Source organism: Coprinopsis cinerea (genome assembly GCF_000182895.1).
Source record: "Coprinopsis cinerea okayama7#130 chromosome 3 map unlocalized cont3.3, whole genome shotgun sequence".
Taxonomy (NCBI): Eukaryota; Fungi; Basidiomycota; class Agaricomycetes; order Agaricales; family Psathyrellaceae; genus Coprinopsis; species Coprinopsis cinerea.
In genome coordinates, this window is record NW_003307542.1 from 193713 (window position 1) to 214118 (window position 20406).

General features: G+C 51.7%; 13 protein-coding genes across 13 annotated transcripts; 7 read left to right on the plus strand and 6 right to left on the minus strand.

The window, feature by feature from the left end:
* Positions 1-511: 511 nt before the first annotated feature.
* On the plus strand, positions 512-896 carry CC1G_14068 (hypothetical protein; the record flags this gene model as incomplete). Its single annotated transcript, XM_002911490.1, has 3 exons — positions 512-652; positions 708-756; positions 811-896. 3 exons carry the CDS (start codon positions 512-514, stop codon positions 894-896), a joined length of 276 nt encoding a protein of 91 aa, XP_002911536.1.
* Positions 897-1082: 186 nt separating this feature from the next.
* On the plus strand, positions 1083-3010 carry CC1G_14069 (hypothetical protein; the record flags this gene model as incomplete). Its single annotated transcript, XM_002911491.1, has 9 exons — positions 1083-1246; positions 1305-1364; positions 1422-1932; positions 1992-2248; positions 2304-2337; positions 2419-2483; positions 2537-2676; positions 2735-2745; positions 2807-3010. The coding sequence occupies 9 exons, from the start codon at positions 1083-1085 to the stop codon at positions 3008-3010; spliced, it is 1446 nt and encodes a 481-aa protein (XP_002911537.1).
* A 202-nt stretch (positions 3011-3212) lies between these two features.
* On the minus strand, positions 3213-3655 carry CC1G_05980 (hypothetical protein; the record flags this gene model as incomplete). Its single annotated transcript, XM_001829719.1, has 3 exons — positions 3213-3367; positions 3419-3433; positions 3490-3655. The coding sequence occupies 3 exons, from the start codon at positions 3653-3655 to the stop codon at positions 3213-3215; spliced, it is 336 nt and encodes a 111-aa protein (XP_001829771.1).
* Positions 3656-4383: 728 nt separating this feature from the next.
* On the minus strand, positions 4384-5336 carry CC1G_05981 (hypothetical protein; the record flags this gene model as incomplete). The annotated part of the gene is made up of 3 exons (XM_001829720.1): positions 4384-4454; positions 4510-5037; positions 5102-5336. The coding sequence occupies 3 exons, from the start codon at positions 5334-5336 to the stop codon at positions 4384-4386; spliced, it is 834 nt and encodes a 277-aa protein (XP_001829772.1).
* A 195-nt stretch (positions 5337-5531) lies between these two features.
* Positions 5532-6196, minus strand: CC1G_05982 (hypothetical protein). Its single transcript, XM_001829721.2, has 3 exons — positions 5946-6196; positions 5869-5883; positions 5532-5802 (listed from the first exon to the last, which is right to left on the minus strand). Exons 1-3 carry the CDS (start codon positions 6148-6150, stop codon positions 5648-5650), a joined length of 375 nt encoding a protein of 124 aa, XP_001829773.1. The 5' UTR covers positions 6151-6196; the 3' UTR covers positions 5532-5647.
* Positions 6197-6747: 551 nt separating this feature from the next.
* CC1G_05983 (hypothetical protein) lies at positions 6748-8894 on the minus strand (the record flags this gene model as incomplete). Its single annotated transcript, XM_001829722.2, has 2 exons — positions 6748-8093; positions 8150-8894. 2 exons carry the CDS (start codon positions 8892-8894, stop codon positions 6748-6750), a joined length of 2091 nt encoding a protein of 696 aa, XP_001829774.2.
* Positions 8895-9242: 348 nt separating this feature from the next.
* CC1G_14070 (hypothetical protein) lies at positions 9243-9468 on the minus strand (the record flags this gene model as incomplete). The annotated part of the gene is made up of 2 exons (XM_002911492.1): positions 9243-9353; positions 9400-9468. The coding sequence occupies 2 exons, from the start codon at positions 9466-9468 to the stop codon at positions 9243-9245; spliced, it is 180 nt and encodes a 59-aa protein (XP_002911538.1).
* A 305-nt stretch (positions 9469-9773) lies between these two features.
* CC1G_14071 (hypothetical protein) lies at positions 9774-10279 on the plus strand (the record flags this gene model as incomplete). Its single annotated transcript, XM_002911493.1, has 3 exons — positions 9774-9782; positions 9840-9934; positions 10225-10279. The coding sequence occupies 3 exons, from the start codon at positions 9774-9776 to the stop codon at positions 10277-10279; spliced, it is 159 nt and encodes a 52-aa protein (XP_002911539.1).
* Positions 10280-10477: 198 nt separating this feature from the next.
* CC1G_05984 (hypothetical protein) lies at positions 10478-11476 on the plus strand (the record flags this gene model as incomplete). Its single annotated transcript, XM_001829723.1, has 5 exons — positions 10478-10712; positions 10768-10967; positions 11038-11287; positions 11344-11377; positions 11431-11476. The coding sequence occupies 5 exons, from the start codon at positions 10478-10480 to the stop codon at positions 11474-11476; spliced, it is 765 nt and encodes a 254-aa protein (XP_001829775.1).
* Positions 11477-11786: 310 nt separating this feature from the next.
* Positions 11787-14142, plus strand: CC1G_05985 (cytochrome P450 oxidoreductase; the record flags this gene model as incomplete). The annotated part of the gene is made up of 12 exons (XM_001829724.2): positions 11787-11994; positions 12051-12159; positions 12211-12234; positions 12286-12474; positions 12531-12792; positions 12844-12964; positions 13015-13219; positions 13286-13308; positions 13406-13448; positions 13503-13634; positions 13691-13834; positions 13899-14142. 12 exons carry the CDS (start codon positions 11787-11789, stop codon positions 14017-14019), a joined length of 1581 nt encoding a protein of 526 aa, XP_001829776.2. The 3' UTR covers positions 14020-14142.
* A 200-nt stretch (positions 14143-14342) lies between these two features.
* Positions 14343-15262, plus strand: CC1G_05986 (hypothetical protein; the record flags this gene model as incomplete). The annotated part of the gene is made up of 4 exons (XM_001829725.2): positions 14343-14369; positions 14453-14597; positions 14666-14998; positions 15072-15262. The coding sequence occupies 4 exons, from the start codon at positions 14343-14345 to the stop codon at positions 15260-15262; spliced, it is 696 nt and encodes a 231-aa protein (XP_001829777.2).
* A 1218-nt stretch (positions 15263-16480) lies between these two features.
* CC1G_05987 (aldehyde dehydrogenase) lies at positions 16481-18143 on the plus strand (the record flags this gene model as incomplete). The annotated part of the gene is made up of 6 exons (XM_001829726.2): positions 16481-16599; positions 16664-17175; positions 17419-17724; positions 17775-17801; positions 17865-18045; positions 18098-18143. The coding sequence occupies 6 exons, from the start codon at positions 16481-16483 to the stop codon at positions 18141-18143; spliced, it is 1191 nt and encodes a 396-aa protein (XP_001829778.2).
* Positions 18144-18197: 54 nt separating this feature from the next.
* On the minus strand, positions 18198-20002 carry CC1G_05988 (hypothetical protein; the record flags this gene model as incomplete). Its single annotated transcript, XM_001829727.2, has 4 exons — positions 18198-18938; positions 18995-19274; positions 19332-19840; positions 19907-20002. 4 exons carry the CDS (start codon positions 20000-20002, stop codon positions 18198-18200), a joined length of 1626 nt encoding a protein of 541 aa, XP_001829779.2.
* Positions 20003-20406: the final 404 nt, after the last annotated feature.

Genomic DNA, 20406 nt, shown 5'->3' on the forward strand with positions numbered 1-20406 from the left:
GAGGGTGACATGTGAGATACGTTGTTTTTGAGTCGGGTCGGCGGCCGCTATAGAGAGGGCGGAGCGTCGACACGCGAAATTTCGCTAAGTCGTTGTCACGCTTTGGGGGTTCCTATGAAACCTGGTTAGAGCGTCCCAGTCTTTACGCATGGGACCTTTTGTTTGCGCGCGCCTTCCTTCCAAGGTAAGATTTTGATGTTTGTTCTGATGAGGCTGACGACAAACATACAGCAAACAAAGGTCCCAGCGTAAAGTACTGGTTGCGAGTCTAGCCGTCCGGTAACAATATCAGATGGAATCAAACATCACACCATCGCAACAAGGAGATCTGCCCACTTGCTGCCATTCGCGCACAGGGCCGAGGAAACCGTCGCAATGGGCGCGAACACACGCTGTCCTTTTCCTTTCACCCTCATATCGCGGTGTGGTTGGTAGCCACTGCCCCTCCCCAGTGCCACCTCCTTCTCACAACGCCTGCTAGTCCCTCTTCTGTAGCCTAGGCGTATCCTCGATGTCGCACAGACCGAGCAAAAGGTCATCGACGGGAAACCATGTTTTACAGCCTGCCTCGCGTCCAGGATCGACCTTTGAGCATATTCCGCGTGTGCCTACCTACAGTTTGATTACCTGGACATTTGGTAGAGGCTCAGTGGTGCGTTTCCTTTCATCTTTAGCCCCTATGACCACATTTACCTTTGGTCATGTAGATATGGAGGATTTGGCCTGCCGTTCTTTTGCATACGGTCTTCGCGGCTGGTACGTACGCTACGGCCTCCAGAGCGCGTTATATCACTCAAAGTCTGATTTTAGCTGTCGTAACGCTCTCCATGCGAGAGATCCTCGTCCTCGAAATTCCCAATGTCATGTTAACGGTGCTTGGTGAGCACCGACTTTAATTTTCGTTGGAACGGCGCTCAGAATCACTCCACCCCACTAGGTGTGGTAATCGGTTTCGTTATCTCCTATCGCGCTATGAGTGGGTGCGTCTCCATTTACAACACTCGTCCCCGCAGATCTAGGCCTAACGGAATGTCCACAGGTATGAGCGCTACTGGCTTGGTCGCGGTTACTGGTCGGACATCATGCGTAACTCGCGCACTCTCGGTCGTTTGATTTGGTATCATGTCCCCCCGCGCCTTTCACCCAAGACCCCTGAAGAAGCGAAGTCAGGACAACTTCAGCGCTCTGTCCAGGAGATGAACAAGGTTATGGCCGAGAAGCGAATGGCGCTTGACATGATCCATGGGTACGTTTCCGTTGTACCGTGACACAACCATCACGCTCTAACGCCAATGCCCGCTTAGCTTCTCTGTTGCCGTCAAGCACCATCTTCGCGGCGAGCTGGGGATCTATTTTGAGGACCTGTATCATCTGATTCGTCCACTGCATGATGTATGTCCCCTCTTCTACCATTGAAATAGTATCTCGAACTTTGAGCAGCATGTTCACACCGCAGACGATGAAATGGACAATCAAGCGACGACGACCGCCTTACCACCTCGCAAGGGCATGCGCATCACCACGAAGACCAACCTTCCCCAACAGCAAGACGGTACCATCTCCATCTCGGCCATCTCAGCTTCACCCCGCTCGGTCCACTCGTACTCGTCCCAGATCGCCTACGCAGCTTCCGCTCAAGTCGAACGCGAAACATCCGGGCTTCCGCCGCCTTCTGGCCAGTATGGGACCTTTGGAATTCTTGATGATCAAACCACCGTCATCCATCGTCACGCCTCTGCCTCCTCTTCGCGAAGCAACGTCTCGGACGAGAACGCTCGTCAGCCACTGCTGCCCTCCTCCCAGCCTCCCGCGGATGAAGTAATGAACAAGGTCTCGCGAGAGCTAATACCAGGTGCGCGTTCCTGGGCTATCTTTAAGCGATGGCTCGGTTTTGGTCCTAAGCCGGAGCAACTCCCTACTTCTGTTCAAGGCGTGAGTGGTTCCCATTCTCTCTCCATATTCGTCGTGTCCGCTAAACCGTCACTTCCTAGGCACACGCCGAAATCGAGCAAGGCACCGACAACAACCCGTACCGGACTCGAAGACAATGGAAAGGCCCTGTTGCGTCCTCTGTTCATACGAAGCATCGTCCCAAGGTTGCTGGTGGAGGGGAGAACCTTCCTTTGGAGATTATCCGATGTTTGAGTGAATGGTTCAGCGTCCTTGAGGATCGCGGGACTGTGAATGGAGCGAGTATTGGTGGCATGATTGGTACCCTGGTTGCGTTTGAGGACACTTTGACGGGCAAGTTGAACTTCCTGGCTCTGTTCCAGCGTGTCTCTAGCTCACAAGGAACACATTAGGCCTCGAAAGGATTCTGACGACACCGCTGCCATTGTGAGTACTAGACGCTAATTCACGTCTCCCTGTCCTCGCTCACCATTCTCTTCAGCGTCTATGCCGTTCACATCCGGTTAGTTGATATCAATATCAGTCGTGGTCGCTACTGATGCCCTTAATTCCTTGGTATACGACCACAGGCAGTAAGTTTGTTTCCTTTCTGCATCGCATGGCGTTGACAAAACCACCTTTTTAGTACCGTTTGGATGTACCTCTTCTTCCTTCCGTTCCAGCTTGTCAGCCAATTCGGTTACTACACCATTCCAGGTGTCGCCATCGCTGCTTTCATTTACCTTGGCTTTGTGGCTGCCGGTGAAGAGATTGAACAACCCTTCGGTATGTTTCGTCCCCTTGAATCCACTTCACTTCTCACATGCCATCCCCCTTCCACCAGGCTATGACGACGTAAGTCCACTTCCTAAATCGATATCACGCTGGATGACAGCCCTAACACTTCTGTTCTCAGAACGACTTGGACTTGGACCTCTTCTGCTCTGAGGTCGTAGGATCTGACATCAAGCACCTGAAGCAATCCCCGGCTCTCAACGTGTACCTCGGCCCGCTACAGGAAGACCCACAAATCATCCATCGCCGCTCGATGACCCTCGACTCTATCACCAATAATACCGAGGACGAGGACCTCATCAGCACAGTCCACATTTCGACATAGGCTTTGAGCCTCCCTCGGACATGCCCCTCAGTCCCCCTTTTTAATCAGTATCATCGTCGACCATCTGATTGCGACTAATATCTAACATCTTATCCTAAATTATCACCCCCGGATATTTTGTTCGGTGTTTTGGGATTTGTGATATATTCTATTCTACATTCGGGTACTAGTACTACCGTCTTTACAACCTCGACTGATGAGTCTACTGCTTGGGCTTGATGGGGAACTCTTTCCCGGTGACGCTCTTGAACTGAGAACGGATGGTGTCAGCGATCATCTTGTCCTTCGCCTGCTCAATGGCGCTCTCGTTGTTCTGTGGGCCCTCCTTGAGAACATGCTCTTGGAAGAGATCGATGGCTGCAGATCACATTAGTCGTAGTCGCGGATCGGTTGAGGGGCCGTGCTAACCTTTGTCGAGCATATCTGCATACGAACGGTTAGCGAGGTTCTGACAAGAAAGTCGGAAACAGATCACGTACCCTCTTTCTTCTCAGCCTCGGGTCCACCACCCAAAGCGCCATTCAGTTTTCCAAGAAGCCCATCGGCGAGGGGGTTTCCAGTCTGGAGACCGCTTCCACTCGGCTTCTGCTCATCCTTCTTGTTGTTCTTGGACGCGGTGTCGAGAGCGGTCTTGAGGAAATCCATTGTTGTGACAGGTGGGTGCTGCTGGTGGGTGGTGGTGGTGGAATGAATTAACGATTCATTATCGACGCCGTCCAGCCTTTATGTGCATCTGAGATGATCATGTGCGATCCAAGATGTCACAACAACACGTTGAGTGCACAAGGCTTTGCTCGAATATCGCTATCGATCCGAGATACTGCCTCCACCAAATGAAGTGGTTGAGGGCTAGACTACCTTGGCTGCGATGTTATTTCACCTATCCTGGTATATCTCTGCCCTCGAGGGAGCGTCCTTCTGAATACAGCTGGGGAAGATCCGTGCCCAACTCGACTTCGGGCTCGAGCATGATACAAACTTAGAACGGATTGATTGATTAGGTAGTGACCGTTAGATGGCTGATAGATAGAAGGTTCACTCTCAGCTCTGCATTGTAACTGCTATGTTGACTCAGTGCCTGAAACTGTCCAGATGAATGCCAGCGGAATGCGAAGATGTGTCGTCGTTTACGGAAATAAAATAAGCGCCCAACGCGGATTGATCATGAGGTTAGGGTTTGCACTTTCCTGTAAACACAGCGTCTGGCTCTCCAGTTCTTTCCTCTGGCCAACTTAGACCTCTGTTTGTATCGTAGCTGGTCATTATGTATCTATTTCGAGCCACCGAATCCCTAATGTACATTGGCATCCAAGTTTGATGAGTAATGCAACGACGTCAAAAGAATACGAAAAAAGAGTCCAAAGTGGCGATGGTTACGCCCTCAAGGACTTGCAGATGGCCTTGTGCGCCGGCCAATCCGCCTTCTGGCAGGTAGAGCCGCAATCTGCAAAATCCGTCAGACCGTCCGACAATTCCGAAGAAAGCCTCGCTAGACTTACAGTTGACCGACTTGCAGGCACCGCACTTCATCAACTTTGCATCTCGTTTCCCGCAAGCCTTGCACTTGTCGCTCGCAACCTGTACCTGCCTGACAAACGAAATCCTCCCATCTCCTTCAACCCTAATCGCGCCTATTCCCAGCACTTCCTTCCTGTTGTCTCCAGCTCCAGTAAGACCATACTCCTCAGCCACGACACGGGAGACGTTCTCGTCGTTCATGAGGAGCATGGTGAGGTTATCGCGCGTAGTCTGGACCTCGTTCGCGATATACCGCTCCCAAGGCGTAGTCGCCTTGGTCTTGTCGTTGTACTGGGGGAATTGGGAAGCAATATCGATGGCCTCGCGGTAGCGTTTCACAGCAGTCGGGCGCTCGCCAGCATCCCAGTGCATGAGACCTAGCGTCAATCCGGCAGTTATCCTCATCCCCGCCAGGTACGCCTTCTCTTTTTCAGACTTGAATCGTTCAAACTCATGAGAAGAATTCGGACGATATGAAGCGAGGAGTTTGTACGCGTCAGGCGAGTTTTCTAGCATGAATGATCGTGCAAATCAGCACGCCTGAATCGTTGGTATGAGAATCATGGAACGCACCTTTGGTTCTCCTCATCTGGGGGTCCTTGAAGAACCCAACAAAGTTCCTCCACACGGCTCCCAGCGTCTCTTTGGGAAACGTGGGGTCCGGGACGAGAGCTGGCAAAGGCGCCAAAAGGTTCTCGTTTCTGACAATCTTTTGAATCGCCTTCGCGTAGTACTCCAGCGTTTCATCAACACGATTTTGAGCATAGAGCTGCTCTGCTTTCATGAACAATTGGACGCCGCTGGACATTGTGGTGGTTCGAGAAAAAGACCGTTTGGCGTTTAGGCAAGCTAAATGGAAGGCTTCGAGTAGGGGAAAGCTGGGGAAGGCCCTAGATTTTGATGGCATCAAATGGCATTGCGGCACGAAATAGTCGCCCGTTCCCTCGATCTGCTCGAAAAATTGGGAAGCTGAGCCAAAGCTGAGCCACTTTTCAGAAAGGTGTTATAGACACGAAACAACTGCCCATCGATATTCCCCAAACCATAAATATGCCATATATAATACATTAACTTCGTCCGAATATTCCCATCCGCCTCAGGTCGAAAACCTGGCTTGATTTACTTCTTCTCCGCGATGGGGAACTCCTTGCCAGTGACCTTCTGGTACCCGTCGCGAATAGCGTCGGCGATCATCCTGTCCTTGGCCTGCTCAACTGCGCTCTCGTTATTTTGAGGGCCGGCCTTGAAGACATGCTCCTGGACGAGGTCGATGGCTAACGCGAAAAGGAAACCCATCAGTCAGGATGATTACGTGCTGGTACCGATCGTCAAATACTAACCCTTGTCGAGGGCATCTAGAAGGGAGAGAGGTGTTAGAACACCCTATGGAATGAATAAGACAATCGAATATACTCACCCTCCTTCTTCTCTCCCTGCGCACCGCCTCCCAATGCACCGTTCAAAGATCCCAGGAGACCGTCAGCGATGGCATTGCCAGTCTTGATACCACTGCCGTTGTTGTTGTTGTCCTTGTTCTCGTTCTTCTGCTCCTTCTGCTCCTTGTTATCGCTCTTAGTGGCAGATTCGAGAGCAGACTCGGCGGCCTTCTGGAGGAAATCCATCGGTGCGAAGGGGTATTAAAACGAGGAAGAGAGGAAAGAACGGAGGGCGTAGTAGAATTGACGATGCAGCTGCCTGTTGTTCGCACCTTTCATTCTTATACGCTCCAAGGCTGATCGCGTCGTCCCTGGCTCTAGACAGATCAAGTGAAAAACATTTATCCTTCCACAGCATCGCAATTTAATTATTGTGCGCCTCCGACCCGACGATCATCGCACTTGGCTTGAGCGCCAGGGGCAATGCCGACGATCCGAAGACGCTGATTGGCTCGTCCTTCCTTGGCCGTGTTTCAACGGCTCATTCTGGCTCATTTTTGCATCCTCTGGTTCCATCCCCGCGCGATACAACGACGGGTCCTGAATCAACTTGATCAATTCGATGTCATTCTTCATCGCCTCGCACTGCATCGCCCCGACCTAATTTCAATTCCAAAGGCAAATGGGAAACATTCGTCGAATCGAAGTTCTAAAACACTACGCTACTACATACATACATACAACAAAGAAAGTCTACAACACGTACAATTTCGGCCATGACTACAATTCTACAACACCTAGCCTTCGAGGGCAATACATACAATCTAAATATTCAAACCGCGGTCATCCTCTCAGCGCAACTTGAACCCCATCAGTTCTCTGCTTCGGTCCACCAACTTTCAGAGGGGCAGTGCGAGGGGGGTAAGGCTTCACGCGAGAAAGGTCATATTCGGAGGAAGGTGTCTCTGGGGAGCGTACTGGCGGCGATTTCGATAAACCGAACGCCCCGGTCAAGGGGTACAAAGAGTGGGAAGTGGGAATCGGAGGCAGCATCGGCGACACGCCTGATGATGCACGGCCTTGATTCCAACCGTCCGCCCCACCTCTAGCCCCTAAGCCATCTCCCTCTCCCTTCACCTCGTCTTTACTCGCCGGCGGCGACGCGGGACGGACGAATCGTAGTGGCTTCAGATGAGGATCAAGGGTTTGCACTCGAGTCTTGATGCGAATGTTGCTGGTGCCGTTGGAGGAGATGATGCTTGAGCTGGACACAGCGCGAGGCCGCAGAGACACGCGAGGGCCGAGAGGCTGACGACCACCGCGAGGTGCTTCACGGGGGACGACGATCTTGCGGACACCTGGACCTCCAACGATGGGGCTTCGAACAATGTTCCCGTAACCTCCCTCGTCTTGCTTCCCACCCTCCTGCTTCTTATCTTCCTCGACCTTCCGCTCCCCATCAGCAATCCCGCTATTCGACACACTGCCCTCCCTGGCCATGGCGGAGATGCGGCTGGAGGAGGCTGACGAGATGGTTCGGCCGTCGTCGCTGGATGTGGCGTGGAGAGCGACGTAGGGTGCATCGCTGTGTCTTCGAGCGCGGAGGATGTTGCCGATGACGACAGTGTCCATTCGCTTCACCGTGGGGCCCTTGGAACTGGACGGGTCGCAGATGAAAGACGATCCGTTGGTCGCGTCGGCCGACGAGGCACCGGAGGACGAAGGTTCGCGCGTTGGTGGCAGGGGTCGAGGAGTGATCGCTGGAGGCGGGGTGGGTAGTTTACGAAGGCTGGGTCGATCCTGGGGCATGTCTTCCTCGTCTTCTGGTCTCGCCTTCTCCTTCCCTTTGACCGACTTGCTGTACCTGCTGTGAGAAGACGAGGACTGATCCTCCACGCTCTCCGCCGCCAACCTCTCAGCTATCGCAGACAGGGAAGGAATGGGTGGGGCGACATGGTCCTTCACAGCGAGATGTCCATCTCGATGGATTGTGTTACTCCGGGACATAGACATTTGCGAGTAGATGGACAGCGAATCATCGGAGATAGTCGAGACGGACTGGAAACGCTCCAGGAGGACCGGGAAGGTTGATACGGAAGGCGGAGGTGGCGGGATGGCGCTCTTCGAATCGCTGGCTGGAAGTTCCTCGGGTCCTCGACTTTGCTCTGGGTCCGATGACGCAGGAGCGACTGAGAAAATTACGGAATTTTAGTCTCTGGCTATCTCGGTGATCTTTGCGTCTCACCTTCATTAGTGACTTTCGCAGGAACGGGCGACGGTTTCACCTGGCCATTGTTTGCGCACGGAAGGGGGAGAGGTCGTACGCCAGGGGATCTGACCTTCTTGGTGGGCGTGAGCGGCTCTGGAGGGAGCGCTCTCGATAGCTTGCGCACAGGGCGAGGTGACTGTTGTGTGTGTTCTGTCCATGATGGCCGTGCGTGTACATCCTGGGGAGGACGAGGGGGCATAGGATAGGATACTGGAGTCCGATTGGCCTGGTGGTCGCTCTGGTACTCGGCGTAGGGGTTAAACGACTCCTCACTGTACTTGGAGATGTGGGCGATGGGCAAGGTTGAGGTGGAGATGGTGCCGTTATAGTTCGCCGCAGATAAATAATGCAACGTCTTCTGAGAATCGTTGCGGCTAGTGTCGAATGGTGTAGCGCTGAGCAAGGGCATCATCCCAACAAGATCAGAATCTGTTGGATGATGGGACTTGGTATATCCCTGCTTCGCCATCAAGATGACTTTGCTTTCCGAGAAATGATAGGGCGGGTCGAGGTTGGCCATTTGACGTGCTGCTACATCCTTTTTCTGTTTGCGGCGTCTCTGCATCGGAACAACGATTAGAACCAGCAGGATTACCAATATCAGGAGTGCAGCAGTTGCTCCTCCAACAATAGCGCCCGTATTGGTCTGTCCATGAACCCCGGGTTGAGAAGGTGCAGTCACAGATGGACTGGGTGTTTCTGCGCTTTCCGAAGGAGCCATCTTCAACCTAACGTCGAAGAGGGTGGGATGATGGAGGTAGAGAGAAGAGATGGGCGGTACGACTCGATATTGGCGCGCAACATGATTGAATGAGTCTCAGTTTTACAAGCGTTACTTGGAGTGTACGAGAGCAGCGGTGTTGACGGCGACGAAAACAGAAATCGCGAGCACAGAGGCGCTGCCTTTGATTCTGAAACCAATCATCCCACGATACACAACATCACTGCACCGCCAAGCCCACTCATGTCTTGGCGCTGCGCGACGCACAAGGGCCCCTTCTCTGTGGTGAGCTACTACAAAAAAGGAGGGTATGGAAGTGACACACAAGGGGAACGAGAAGCTTCCCAGTCACCCAGTGGAGTTCGCTGAAAAGTCGTCGCCGAGAGCAGTTATCCATACGAGCGATGATACCGGGTCTCCGACACGCACTTCTGTGCCAGCCTTGCATTGGGCGGTGATCTAGGAAGTAAGAAATAAATTGAGTACATACTGATAGAAAACACACCCACTTACCGTATTCTAAGTTAGTGCGCTTGTGTCGAGCACTAATGGGCCATAGTGGGCTGTCCGACATGGCAACCAAGACTACAGAATGCCAGGAAGGGCTGGAATTTGATTCGTGGTAGGGTTGGATCACCACGTTGAGTTTATGAATACCCACAGACTGCGAACATATGTATAGGCGATAATCACGATCCGCCACTCTGAACCTGATCAGACCTTTGATGAATCACAAGCGCCCATGTAACCGCTAGACGCTCCGTAATCAATCTTATCATATCAGAAGCAAGATGATCATGACGTAGCCTTGGAAATCGTTCCCGATGAATGGACGCTGGTTGAACTCTTTCCACAACAGTAGAGTCCGAACTAAAACAAATGGCGAAGGTGAGCGAATGAATATCTGCCTCTGCGAATGTAGTGACTCACTATAGCTACTCTCAGCAACAAGAGAACGCTTGTCAGACCGAAGGTGGGACTTCGACATGCTTTGGAGGCTTTGTCAACCAAACTGAAAGACCCGGTTTTGCCCCTAGCCTGTCAGTTACACGCATGCCTCAACAAGCACACCTACAGTCCAGAAAAATGCGATCAACAACTCAGGAGGCTGTACGAGTGTTGCCAGCAGTTTTACGACAAAACGTCAAATCAGGGCGAATCCACAGCTTGTCCCATGCCTTCGGTGGTTAAACGATGGCTCAAAGACCACCCTCGGAAATGAGATGTGAAATATCAATGAAAAATGCTCACTGTCGGACACGGTGTGTGTAGAAATAAATTTTATTGCACTTTGAAATGCTTTGAATCTCTGACGGAGATTGTTTTGAAGTTTCGAAGTAGAAGCCCACCACTGGCTCGATACATCATGGCAGAGTCACCCCTGAACGAAAACGGTTGGCGCCCTTCACGCCAGGGAAAGGATTGGCTGCGCTGTATAGACTCGCGCAAAAATTGACCCTGAGCTTGCTTGCAGCATGCCGATTACCTAAACCCCCGACGATCCAAACAATACAGCGCGTACTTTCCCTTATCCGACATTCCTTACTTTGGGGACTCTTTTGTCTCAGGCCACCACATTCACCATGTCCAGCGGTCTACGTCTCTTCCTGCAAGCTGAGAGATCCTATGCTGGAGGCCGTGTCGATGATACACTTTCCTACTACACGAAAGCCATCACGAAGATCCTGAAGTCAGAAACCCTCCTGGCGCCTTTACCGCCCACCTTCTCGCATCCCGCAGTTCCACAAGAAGTTTTAGGAGTGGTGTGGCATAATTTCGCGGGTTTCTTTCGGGACCCTATTCTTAAAAGGACCAGAGGTATGGTTTCAAATTCCTGCCTTCCGTCTCCTGGTATTCTTATGCTCCATTCCAGAGAACTCGCCAGAAGCCTACAAACTTCTGTCCTCGTTCCGCCCCAACTCGCATCACGAGTTCCAACGATTCTCAACGGAACAAGAGAAGACCTATCTCGCGGGAATGAGGATTTCCGCTGGGTTGACACTGGCGCTTATGGCGTGGGATGAACGAGACCGGGCCACCGCTGCAAAGCGATATCGCGATGCAATCGAACCAGTACCCTACCTATCACAGCCAGGACAATGCTACGACAGCTTGGGAGCGCTATATTTCCCGCGATGTCCAGGACGCGCGAAAGAACCTCACGGCGCTCCTCAAGAGCGACGAACGCTTGGCACGTTGCCTGGCGGAAGTGTTTGGCATGACTGGAGCTGGAGAACATAGACGAGAGGTGCTGGGGATTGGTATCATTCGTATTGAAGGCGACGGACGTATCACGTTTTCCGACAACCCACAGGTAGCAAGTGACCGTTGTAAAGCCTGTGGGAAGCGAGATGCGAAGCTTATGAAGTGTTCCGCCTGCAAATCGGTGACTTGTGAGTGGTCCTTCCCATTGTGTCGTCCAGCTTGTGCCTGATAGTCTTCGCCGTAGATTGCAGTGCGGATTGTCAGAAAGCGAATTGGCGGTACGTCCACGATGTTCTTCACGCAAGGTCTCACATACTCATTTCACCCTTAGTGACCACAAGGCCAGGTGCAAGGAACTGAGAGCCTCATCAACTTAAATTTAGCTAAAGATTCTCGTTTTCTGAAATGGCACATACCAACAGTACTCTTCCTGTCGAAGCGGTATCTTGATTTCCCTACTTCACCACAATGGCGAATCTCTTTACAAATTTAGACCTCAGTGTTCTGCCCAACCCATCCCAATGCCTTGTCAGCACCACCCCGTGCCGGGCGCTTATCCCTGGATTCGCGAGGGACGTAAAAGAAGTCCTGATTCGAATCCGAAGCTCCGTGTCAACCTCACGGCTTCGTATAAAACGAAGCTCTGGGCCTGACTGCTCCTCATCTTTAGCTCTTTCCACGACCACCATGGTCACCACGTCTACTGTTGCTTTGGTTGTCGCTTCTACCCTCTTTTTAGCTTTGGTTCGGTCCAGAGCTAATTGGCGAAAGAGAACCAAAGGGTTCCCTTTACCTCCCAGTCGAAAAGGCTGGCCGGTCATTGGCAATGTCCTCGACCTCCCCGGCATTATCGGTACAGAATGGGAAGCGTACGAGCAGTGGGGGAAGGAATTAGGTCAGTGCGTCACCAAACGCAGGGGATTTGGGGCTGACCAGTGCTTGTGGTCTAAGGAAGCGACATGATATATATCAATGGAGTAGCCAAATCCATTGTTGTTCTGAACTCCAGAGAGTTGGCTGTCGACCTGTTCGAAAAGCAGTCATCGATCTTCTCCAGTCGGTAAGTGGCTTCTGTCCCGCGGTGAAGCCCAGGCCGCTTATTGGAAATCAGAGAAACCCTTCGTATGCTGGACCTGTGAGCACATTGAATTGTAGCTAAGTATTTTGCTCACCGTCAGACGGAAAGGATGGGCTGGGATTGGGCCCTCCCGTTCCTTCCCTACGGCGAACCATGGAGGAGTCGACGGCGTCTCTTCCACCAATACCTCCGCCCTAGTGATAAGAAAATGCACGCTGAACGAGCGATCGATTTCCTGAAGCCAATGTTAAACTCACTTCTCTCTGAACCAACCCAAATTCAGCACCGAGCTAAGCAGTAAAATGTCAAACCTTCCTGTCTTTGCGCGTTGACCTAAAGGCACTTGTTTCCAGGGCTATTTCGGGAATCATGTTCTCCCTTGCCTATGGCATCGACATCACCAAGGAGACGAAATACGAGGATATTTGTGAAGCAGCCATACGGCCAGTCGTTTATGCGAGCTTTCCAGGTCGGTACCTGGTCGAGTTTATCCCCCAACTGAATCGTGTCCCTGCCTGGATGCCAGGTGCTGGGTTCCAGAAGGATGCTGCGAAGTGGAGAGCGCTGCAGGACGTCTTCAAGATTGCCCCCTTCCAAGAGACAGTGAAGCGTTCGGTGAGTTTTGCACCCAATGTGTCGAAAGCATTACTGACGACGTCGTGGCAGAAGGAAGATGATCATGTGTCCTCGTTCGTCTCATTGGCACTCAGCGACTTGCCGAATGACCAGACCCGCGCCACCGAACACAGGATCAGAGTGCGCGACGCAGCGGCTATGGTCTACGCTGGTATGAATTATGCTCGCGAAGTTGGTGTGTACTGACATCGGTGTCCGCAGCTGGGAGCGAGACAACCAACTCTGTCCTCGAGTTCCTATTCTACGCGCTTCTGTCTAGGCCAGAAGTGCAAAAGAAGGCGCAGAGGGAACTCGACGACGTTCTGATGGAGACGACTCAAGATGGAGGTGTTCGAATTCGACTTCCTGATATTGAAGACTTCGGGGATATGCCTTACATTAACGCCATCGTCAAAGAAGCGTTGAGGTGGGTTAAGGGAAACTCCGCACCATCCTACAGGTGTTCTATGTACTTACGATGAAGCCTTTTTAGGTGGCAACCGGTGATGCCAGTCGGTTCGTAGTTGAACTCGTGGCGATCATCAAGCGAATTTATCCTCGTCTTATTACCCAGGTGTACCTCACTTATCGACCGCCGACCACATTTACAAAGGCTATTTCATTCCGAAGAGCACTATCGTCATTGGCAATGCATGGTTCGTGCTGCGCTATATCATGTACTTCCCGTCCTCACTGAGATCTTGGTCCAGGGCCATGCTTCGGGACCCCAGGGTGTACGATGATCCCGAGACGTTCAAACCAGAAAGGTTTCTCAAAGCAGACGGATCATTGAACCCAGACGTTCCCGATCCTCACAACGTCGCTTTCGGTTTCGGAAGACGGTGAGCGTCCCCAATTGAGATCAGCATGCATTCTCAATCCTCATTGTCGATCCCAGTCTTTGCCCTGGAAAGCACATCGGGTCCAACTCCATCACATTTGTGGTGTCCTCGGTTCTGCTTCTGTTCGACGTATACAAAGAAGTGGACGACTCGGGCAAGGAAATCATGCCTGAGATGGAAGTCATCAGTGGGCTTGCCAGGTATGGTTCTTCCTTTCTGATCGCCATTTACTCGTCGACGTGATGCTCAACTTGCTTCGAAGAGGTCTAAAGCCTTTCAAATGCGTGTTGAAACCGCGATCCGGAGTTACGAAGTCGTTCCTCGAGTCTCTGTGATCTGGCCGATGATGATGAGAGAGACCTTCCTCTCGACAGCTCTATCCTGAATGCATAGAAACACCTCCTACGTCGCATCACCGCGCTGCTGGGGTTGTCCCCCGAGTACTGCCTGGGACTCATACCTGCGGTGTATGGCCAGGGCGTACTTTGCCAATACAAGTATTCTTTGGGTGTAACTGAGAGGGCAGTTGAACGTCCCGTACTTGAGTTCAGAATCTACGGTCGGAGTTCGAACAGCGCTTCCACCTTGCATTCTACCACCACCCACAGTCAAATTCGCAAACCCAATGTTCCTGAAAACGTTTACTCCTGTCTAGCAGATTCCGCGCGACCTTATCTGCAATTCCTTGGCTCTGTCTTTGAGACTTTCATGCAACACTGCATGCCTCACGATCAGGTGAAATGCGACTCCAACCGATGGAAAGATAAGCGAGGAATCTTCGATAAGGTGCCAACCAAAGCCCCGATTCAGTTCGCAAGACTTGGAAAATCGAGTGCGAGGGCAAAGATAACGGAAGTAATGGCCAGGCTGAGGATGTAGCTCGCGAGGAAAAGAAGGGCGCAGATGAGGCCACCTTCCGACGGAAGATTTCCTTCCTCCCGTGGTGGGAGAAGAGCAGCTCATGTATGTCCCATTTGTAAGTGTCTCCCTTTCCATGCTATCTCTTTCAGCTGATCTTGGGTCTACCACAGGTACAGACCTTGAACGAACCCCTAATCTCAGTGGGCCATCCGTCAAAGTTCTTCTCTGGGGACCTTTCCGGCAAACCGGATCCCTGGTAGGACGAAGCACTCGAGCGTTATTCGAATGGGACACGCCCAGAACGCGGGCCTGTGTCCTCAAAGATACCTGGCGCTTCGTAGAGGGTGACGCGATGGCTCAAAAATCAGAGGTCGTTGAAACTCTTCATCGCAGGCAGGTCCCCGACATCCCCGGACTCATTTCCAAGGATGACGTTGAAGGAGAGGATGCTTTGACACATTTTTCACCTGATTGGGTCGCCGTGACGAAAAGCAAGGGCTGGGGTAGCGGCATGCACTTCAGGAGACATCGTTGCCTTCTTTTGGACTTCATTCCGAGATTCCTCGAGCAGTTCAGGCCAAGAGGCGCTCACCACGTGGATTCAGGAAATACGGGAGGCTTTCGAAGGGCGCTATGGTAGAGGAGGGAAGGATTTCGACGAGCACGAACCTGACTACATGCTCGCAGCATTCCAAAAGGCACTGGATCCCGCTGCCAAATGGGGAGACAATTCGACGCGTCTCCCCACCGTTCATTCGGATCCTTGAACTTCGAGAGCCAACGGTACGCCTCAGGCCAAGGGCGACAACACTTCCAAATGTCCTGAACAGTCGTAAATTCAAGAACATGCGATTGGAAGTTTATTGGCCTTTTCTTGATTCCTTTGCCATCTAAACCATATATTCCTCATCCACTGTCATTTCTCCCTTTGTAGTTCTTACCGCGAGTAATACGGCTGATACTTGTTATGCCGTGCGTCATCTTCGAGTATCGCCAATTCACGACGTGATTCCTGCCCTCCTCCGAATAGATAAATTTACCTCCGTTTCCGTCTGCTTCTTCCATAGTGACTGTTAACATTGAAACTCACGAGGGAGCCAACCGGTCGATCGAACAATTAAAAAGCGAGCTGAATTTCTGAGTTGACAGACACTCCGAAGGAGCTGATTCAGCACCAAAGTGTTGATATCCATGTCCGGAAGAGTGTACTTACCCGTTAGCAAGGCGCAACATGACGATACTTTAGCCTCACAATCGATCCCAGCCTCTGTCCTAGAAGCACATCGGAGCCAACTCGTAGTCGCGATTCGGGCGAAGACAGTCCATATTCGGCTAGGACCTGATGGCAAATTGATGGGACTTCCCAAAGCGGCGGTGCCATCAGGTCCCACCATCAATCGGGCAGGGACCCCGATGCAGGCGTGCTGGAGTCGCCTCATTAGTGGACTTGACAGGTAAGTCTCCCCCAATCTTTATTTACCTCTCATGCTGACGCTCATCTCGGTTGGAAGGGGGCTATCAATCTTTTCGATCAGTCTTGAAGCCATGTTCCGAAGCTAGCAGGTCATTCGTCGAGCCTCTGTGATCTGTCCGAGACGGTTGTCACCTTTCATGTAGACGGGGGATTACCGAATTGCTCTATACTTCGTAACCGCCCGTCCTCAGAGGAATGAGCCTCTTGTTGCGAATAAGGATCCTTAAGTGGCTATATTCAACACCTCGCTCATCTAAATAGGTAGGCCTGGCTGTCTTTTTGACTATCGCACGACCATCTGGTGGGCCGGTCGAAGGTGGGGGGTTGGAGGAATACACGCTTCGATTCATGTATCAGAGATGGGTGGGGTGGCCTTAAACCCTCACTAGAGCATAACGAGAGAGAGCTGGGTACAGGGCAATCCGCTACCGAAAGTTCTTCCGTGACGAGGACCACATAAAAGGGCTGTAGGGGAAGATCACCGCGCTCTGTCCATTGGACTCCACTAAGCATGCCCACCTCATTCTCTTTCAAATTTGACACCCCTGCTTACAAGGGCGTCACGTCCTTTGAAACGGGTTTGTTCATTGACGGAAAGTTCGTCGATGGCTCGGAGGGAACAACAATCGAGTACGTCGTTCACAATTTACTGCGCGCTTCCCCATTGACAACATGATTCCGAATCGCTTTCCAGGGTCATAAACCCAAGTTCGTCATTCTTCAATCCTGCGATGTCATCAAAACTGAGGCGTTACACCTGCAGCACCGTCTCGGAGGGTACTCCGAAGGATGTCGATCGCGCCGTCGAGGCCGCCCAGAAAGCCTTTGACACCTGGGGTCTGAATGCTCCTGGGAGTCAGCGTGCCAATATTCTCTGGAAACTTGCCCAGGTCATGGAGGACGCCGCCGATGAGTTGGCGGCGCTGGAGTCACTCGATAACGGTACAACCAGGCAGAATTTTAGCTTGACAGTACACTCATATCCACCGAACTACAGGAAAAACGTACAGCTGGTCCCACGGAACGGATGTTCCTTGTACTATGCGGGTTGGGCCGACAAACACGGTGGCAAAACCCTTGAGGTGCAGTTTCTCAAACCTCTCCCCTGCGGGAGTCCGACTGACTGGAATCTTTGTCAGACGAACGAAGATACCTTTGCGTATACTCGCCATGAGCCCATTGGAGTTGTTGGACAAATCATTCCTTGTCAGCTCCCCATCCTTAGCTGAAAGCAATCCAACTGATCATTCGTCTCGTCCAGGGAACTTCCCTCGTAAGACAACGCTGGACTTTAAACAGAGACGATATTGACAAGTTACTCTAGTCCTCATGTTCATCTGGAAGATTGCACCAGGTAAATCCGAGGGCCTACTACATACGAGTCGTTTTATCGCTGCTCACAGCGCTCGACCTAGCTCTCGCCACAGGGAACAATCTTCGTCCAGTCAGGGGTCTATGATGAGTTCCTCCAGAAGTTCACCGAGAAGGCAAAGAGTATCAAAATCGGCGACCCATTCGACGAGGGAATAGACCAAGGTCCTCAGATCTCGAAAATCCAGTACGATCGTATTATGGGGTACATCGACTCGGGGAAGGCAGATGGTGCCCATGTCCATCTCGGGGGCGGGCGTGTCGGAGAGGAAGGCTACTTTATCGAACCTACCATCTTCACTAATGTATCCGCTGAGATGAAGATCGTCAAAGAGGAGATATTCGGACCGGTTGGCGTGATCATCAAGTTCGAAGACGAGGAGGGTGAGCTTTCAAAAGCCTATTGGGAGCGGAATTCTAATTAGTCTTCATAGATATCGTCCGACAAGCTAACGACACCAGTAAGTTGATCCTCCACTCTCTCTCGCAGCGGTAAAGCCTCGAACTATGATTTTTGCTATCAGCGTACGGTTTGGCGGCTGCTGTTTTCAGCCGTGATATCAACCAAGCCATTCGAACTACTCATAAACTAAAGGCTGGAACCGTGTGGGTTAACTGCTACAACACTTTCTACCCTTCCGTTCCTTTCGGAGGGTACAAGCAATCAGGTATTGGGAGGGAACTTGGAGAATACGCCCTGAGCAAGTGAGTGGTCCACATAGAAATTCTCTCTCGTCATCATCTGACCAGATCACAGCTACACCAACGTCAAAGCAGTGCAGATCAACTTGGGTAACGCATAATTGTAATCAGACCAACATCTCGGATATTCGTATGTACGCAGCCCTTGCCTCCTTCTACCGTAGCAGTGATCGAACAAAGTCGAATACTTGGATTCGTTTCGCAGGAGGAACTTCCGGTCCGCGATATCGACGAGTGGTAACGACAAGTATCCCTGACAGAGGACAAAAGTCACAGTTGATCTCGTGATCCCAGTCTTCGTCGATGTCCTTGATGTGCGCCATGGGAAGGAGTATCGATTCGCGCGGTTGGATTGGCTGAGTCGACGACCTTGATGGATCCGAGACTGATACGTACACAGAAGCGGACTGAGGGTTTCGCATGGGGGGAGTCGCATCTGAGTCGTCATCGTCCGGAGACGGTGGTACCCAGATAGATGTAGCGATGAGCTTCCCCTTGTACGGCCGGTGGAATGACGAAAACCGTCCCAGACCATCCAAATCCCGCGCCACGTCCCACCCCAGGTCGGTTACTTGAACTGGTGTCTGCGAAGCAAGGTCTATGGATATACGGTACCAAGCTCTCTTCGTGGCTGCTTCTGAGACGCCGACATGGTGCACATAGTAGTATGAAGGTTTGAGGGAGCCTGCAAAGCCTCGCCAAGCCTCGCACTCGCCGTCGCAGATCAGGGCGTGTCCTGGGAGTGACACCGATATCTGACTAGGGTCTGGAGTCGGTCCTAGCTGGGTAACATCGATGACGGAGCCTGCCTCTGGCAGTGGCATCAATGGTGGAATTTCGTATACTGTGAGTTTGTCATCCTCGAAGACCAATAACTTGTCCCCCGCTAGCGAGATCTGGAACATAGGGGCAGCTGAGTGTTCGTTGGAATCAGACCGCGATTGAAACGCACCTGAAATCTGAACATCTCCGAATCACCTCCAATGAGGTCCCAGGCGACATAGGCATTTTCTTGGAAATTCCAAGCAATAATTGTGCGCCTGATTCGAAATAAGACATAATTCTCTGTGATGTCGAGGTCCTCTTCATAAGCATCGATGTCGGTCTCCGTTTCAGAGAACGGATAGAAAAGTGGGAGCGGGTCCCCAATCTTCCGGAGTTGAAGGTCTCCATCCGTGAAATTGAGTTCCATGATCTGAAAAATCTTCAGCTTCTCTGGATCCCAGCCAGCACTGATGGTTAAAGAATTTAGTCGCGGATGCGGTTATAAAGTGGAGTCTGGGACGTACTAAAGTTCGTCATAGTCGAAGGGTTCCAGCGAAAGCATGAACCGTACAGACGTCGTGTCAGCACCCAAGGCAGGCAGAACGACAGCATCTTGGGCAAAGTTCCAGGGTAAATCTAGTCTTCGCTCAATGGGAGTGGCGAGATTCTGGAGGTAGGGCGCAAGATCCCACACGTGAAGGAAACCGGCGCTGAAGAGCAAAATAAACCTTCCTCCAGGGAGGAGTTCGATCGACTCGAAGCCAAAATCCTCGTCGGAGTTGTCAACGAAAGATTCGAGGAGATCCAGGGAAACGCTTGGCAGGGGCTTGTCGGACCGGCTCTGCGAATCCTTTTCGAGAATGGGCCCCATCATCTCAATCCTCCTGGCCACGGATTCTTGACCTTTGGGTGACATTGGACCCCATTTGAATGTAGGAGAGAACAGTTCACTCGAGTGGCAGATTCTGTCCAGACAAGCATTCCAGATTGTATCGTAAAAAGATTTTTCGAACGCGTAAAGCTCTTTGCAGGTCTGTCGAGGTGCCCCAGTATGATGAGTTACCAGATAAAAAAGCAGAATTTACTAGTAGGACTTCACCTGGCGAAGGGCGACAATGTCTTCCGCTCCCAGATAAAGACATAGGCGTATTATGAGTTCCGAGGGCAGATCCAGGAGGTAGGATATCGACGACATGATGGTGGTCGATAGGCAAATTATCTCCCGCTAAATGGCCGCAGTGCGCACGGCGTTAGACTGGCTGAGGAGATTTGATGGCTGTCTGGTCGGAGCTCGAAATCAATTGCTTGTAAGTGCTTCTAAGGGCGTGTACTTTGCACGCCGCCTACTTACTTACCGAGGATCCGCTGTGATAGCGTCTACCTAGACGATATTATTACTGCAGAGTTCTCTCTGTCATTGCCTGGTTGTTATAAAAATGTTCTAGTGCCCCAGATAGTGACCTGGTGCTGCAATCAGCCTACCAGGTTCCACACTGTGTCATCCGGCCCATCCTGGATACTAGCTCATACAGCTGCTATAACTCATAGATCTCCCTGATGGTACTACTTTACATACTAGCTCGCCGTTTATCCGGCACT

Bases quoted from the DNA above. Each gene is read 5' to 3' on its own strand.
- CC1G_05982 (XM_001829721.2), bottom strand. From the start codon at position 6,150: ATGGATTTCCTCCAGAAGGCCGCCGAGTCTGCTCTCGAATCTGCCACT.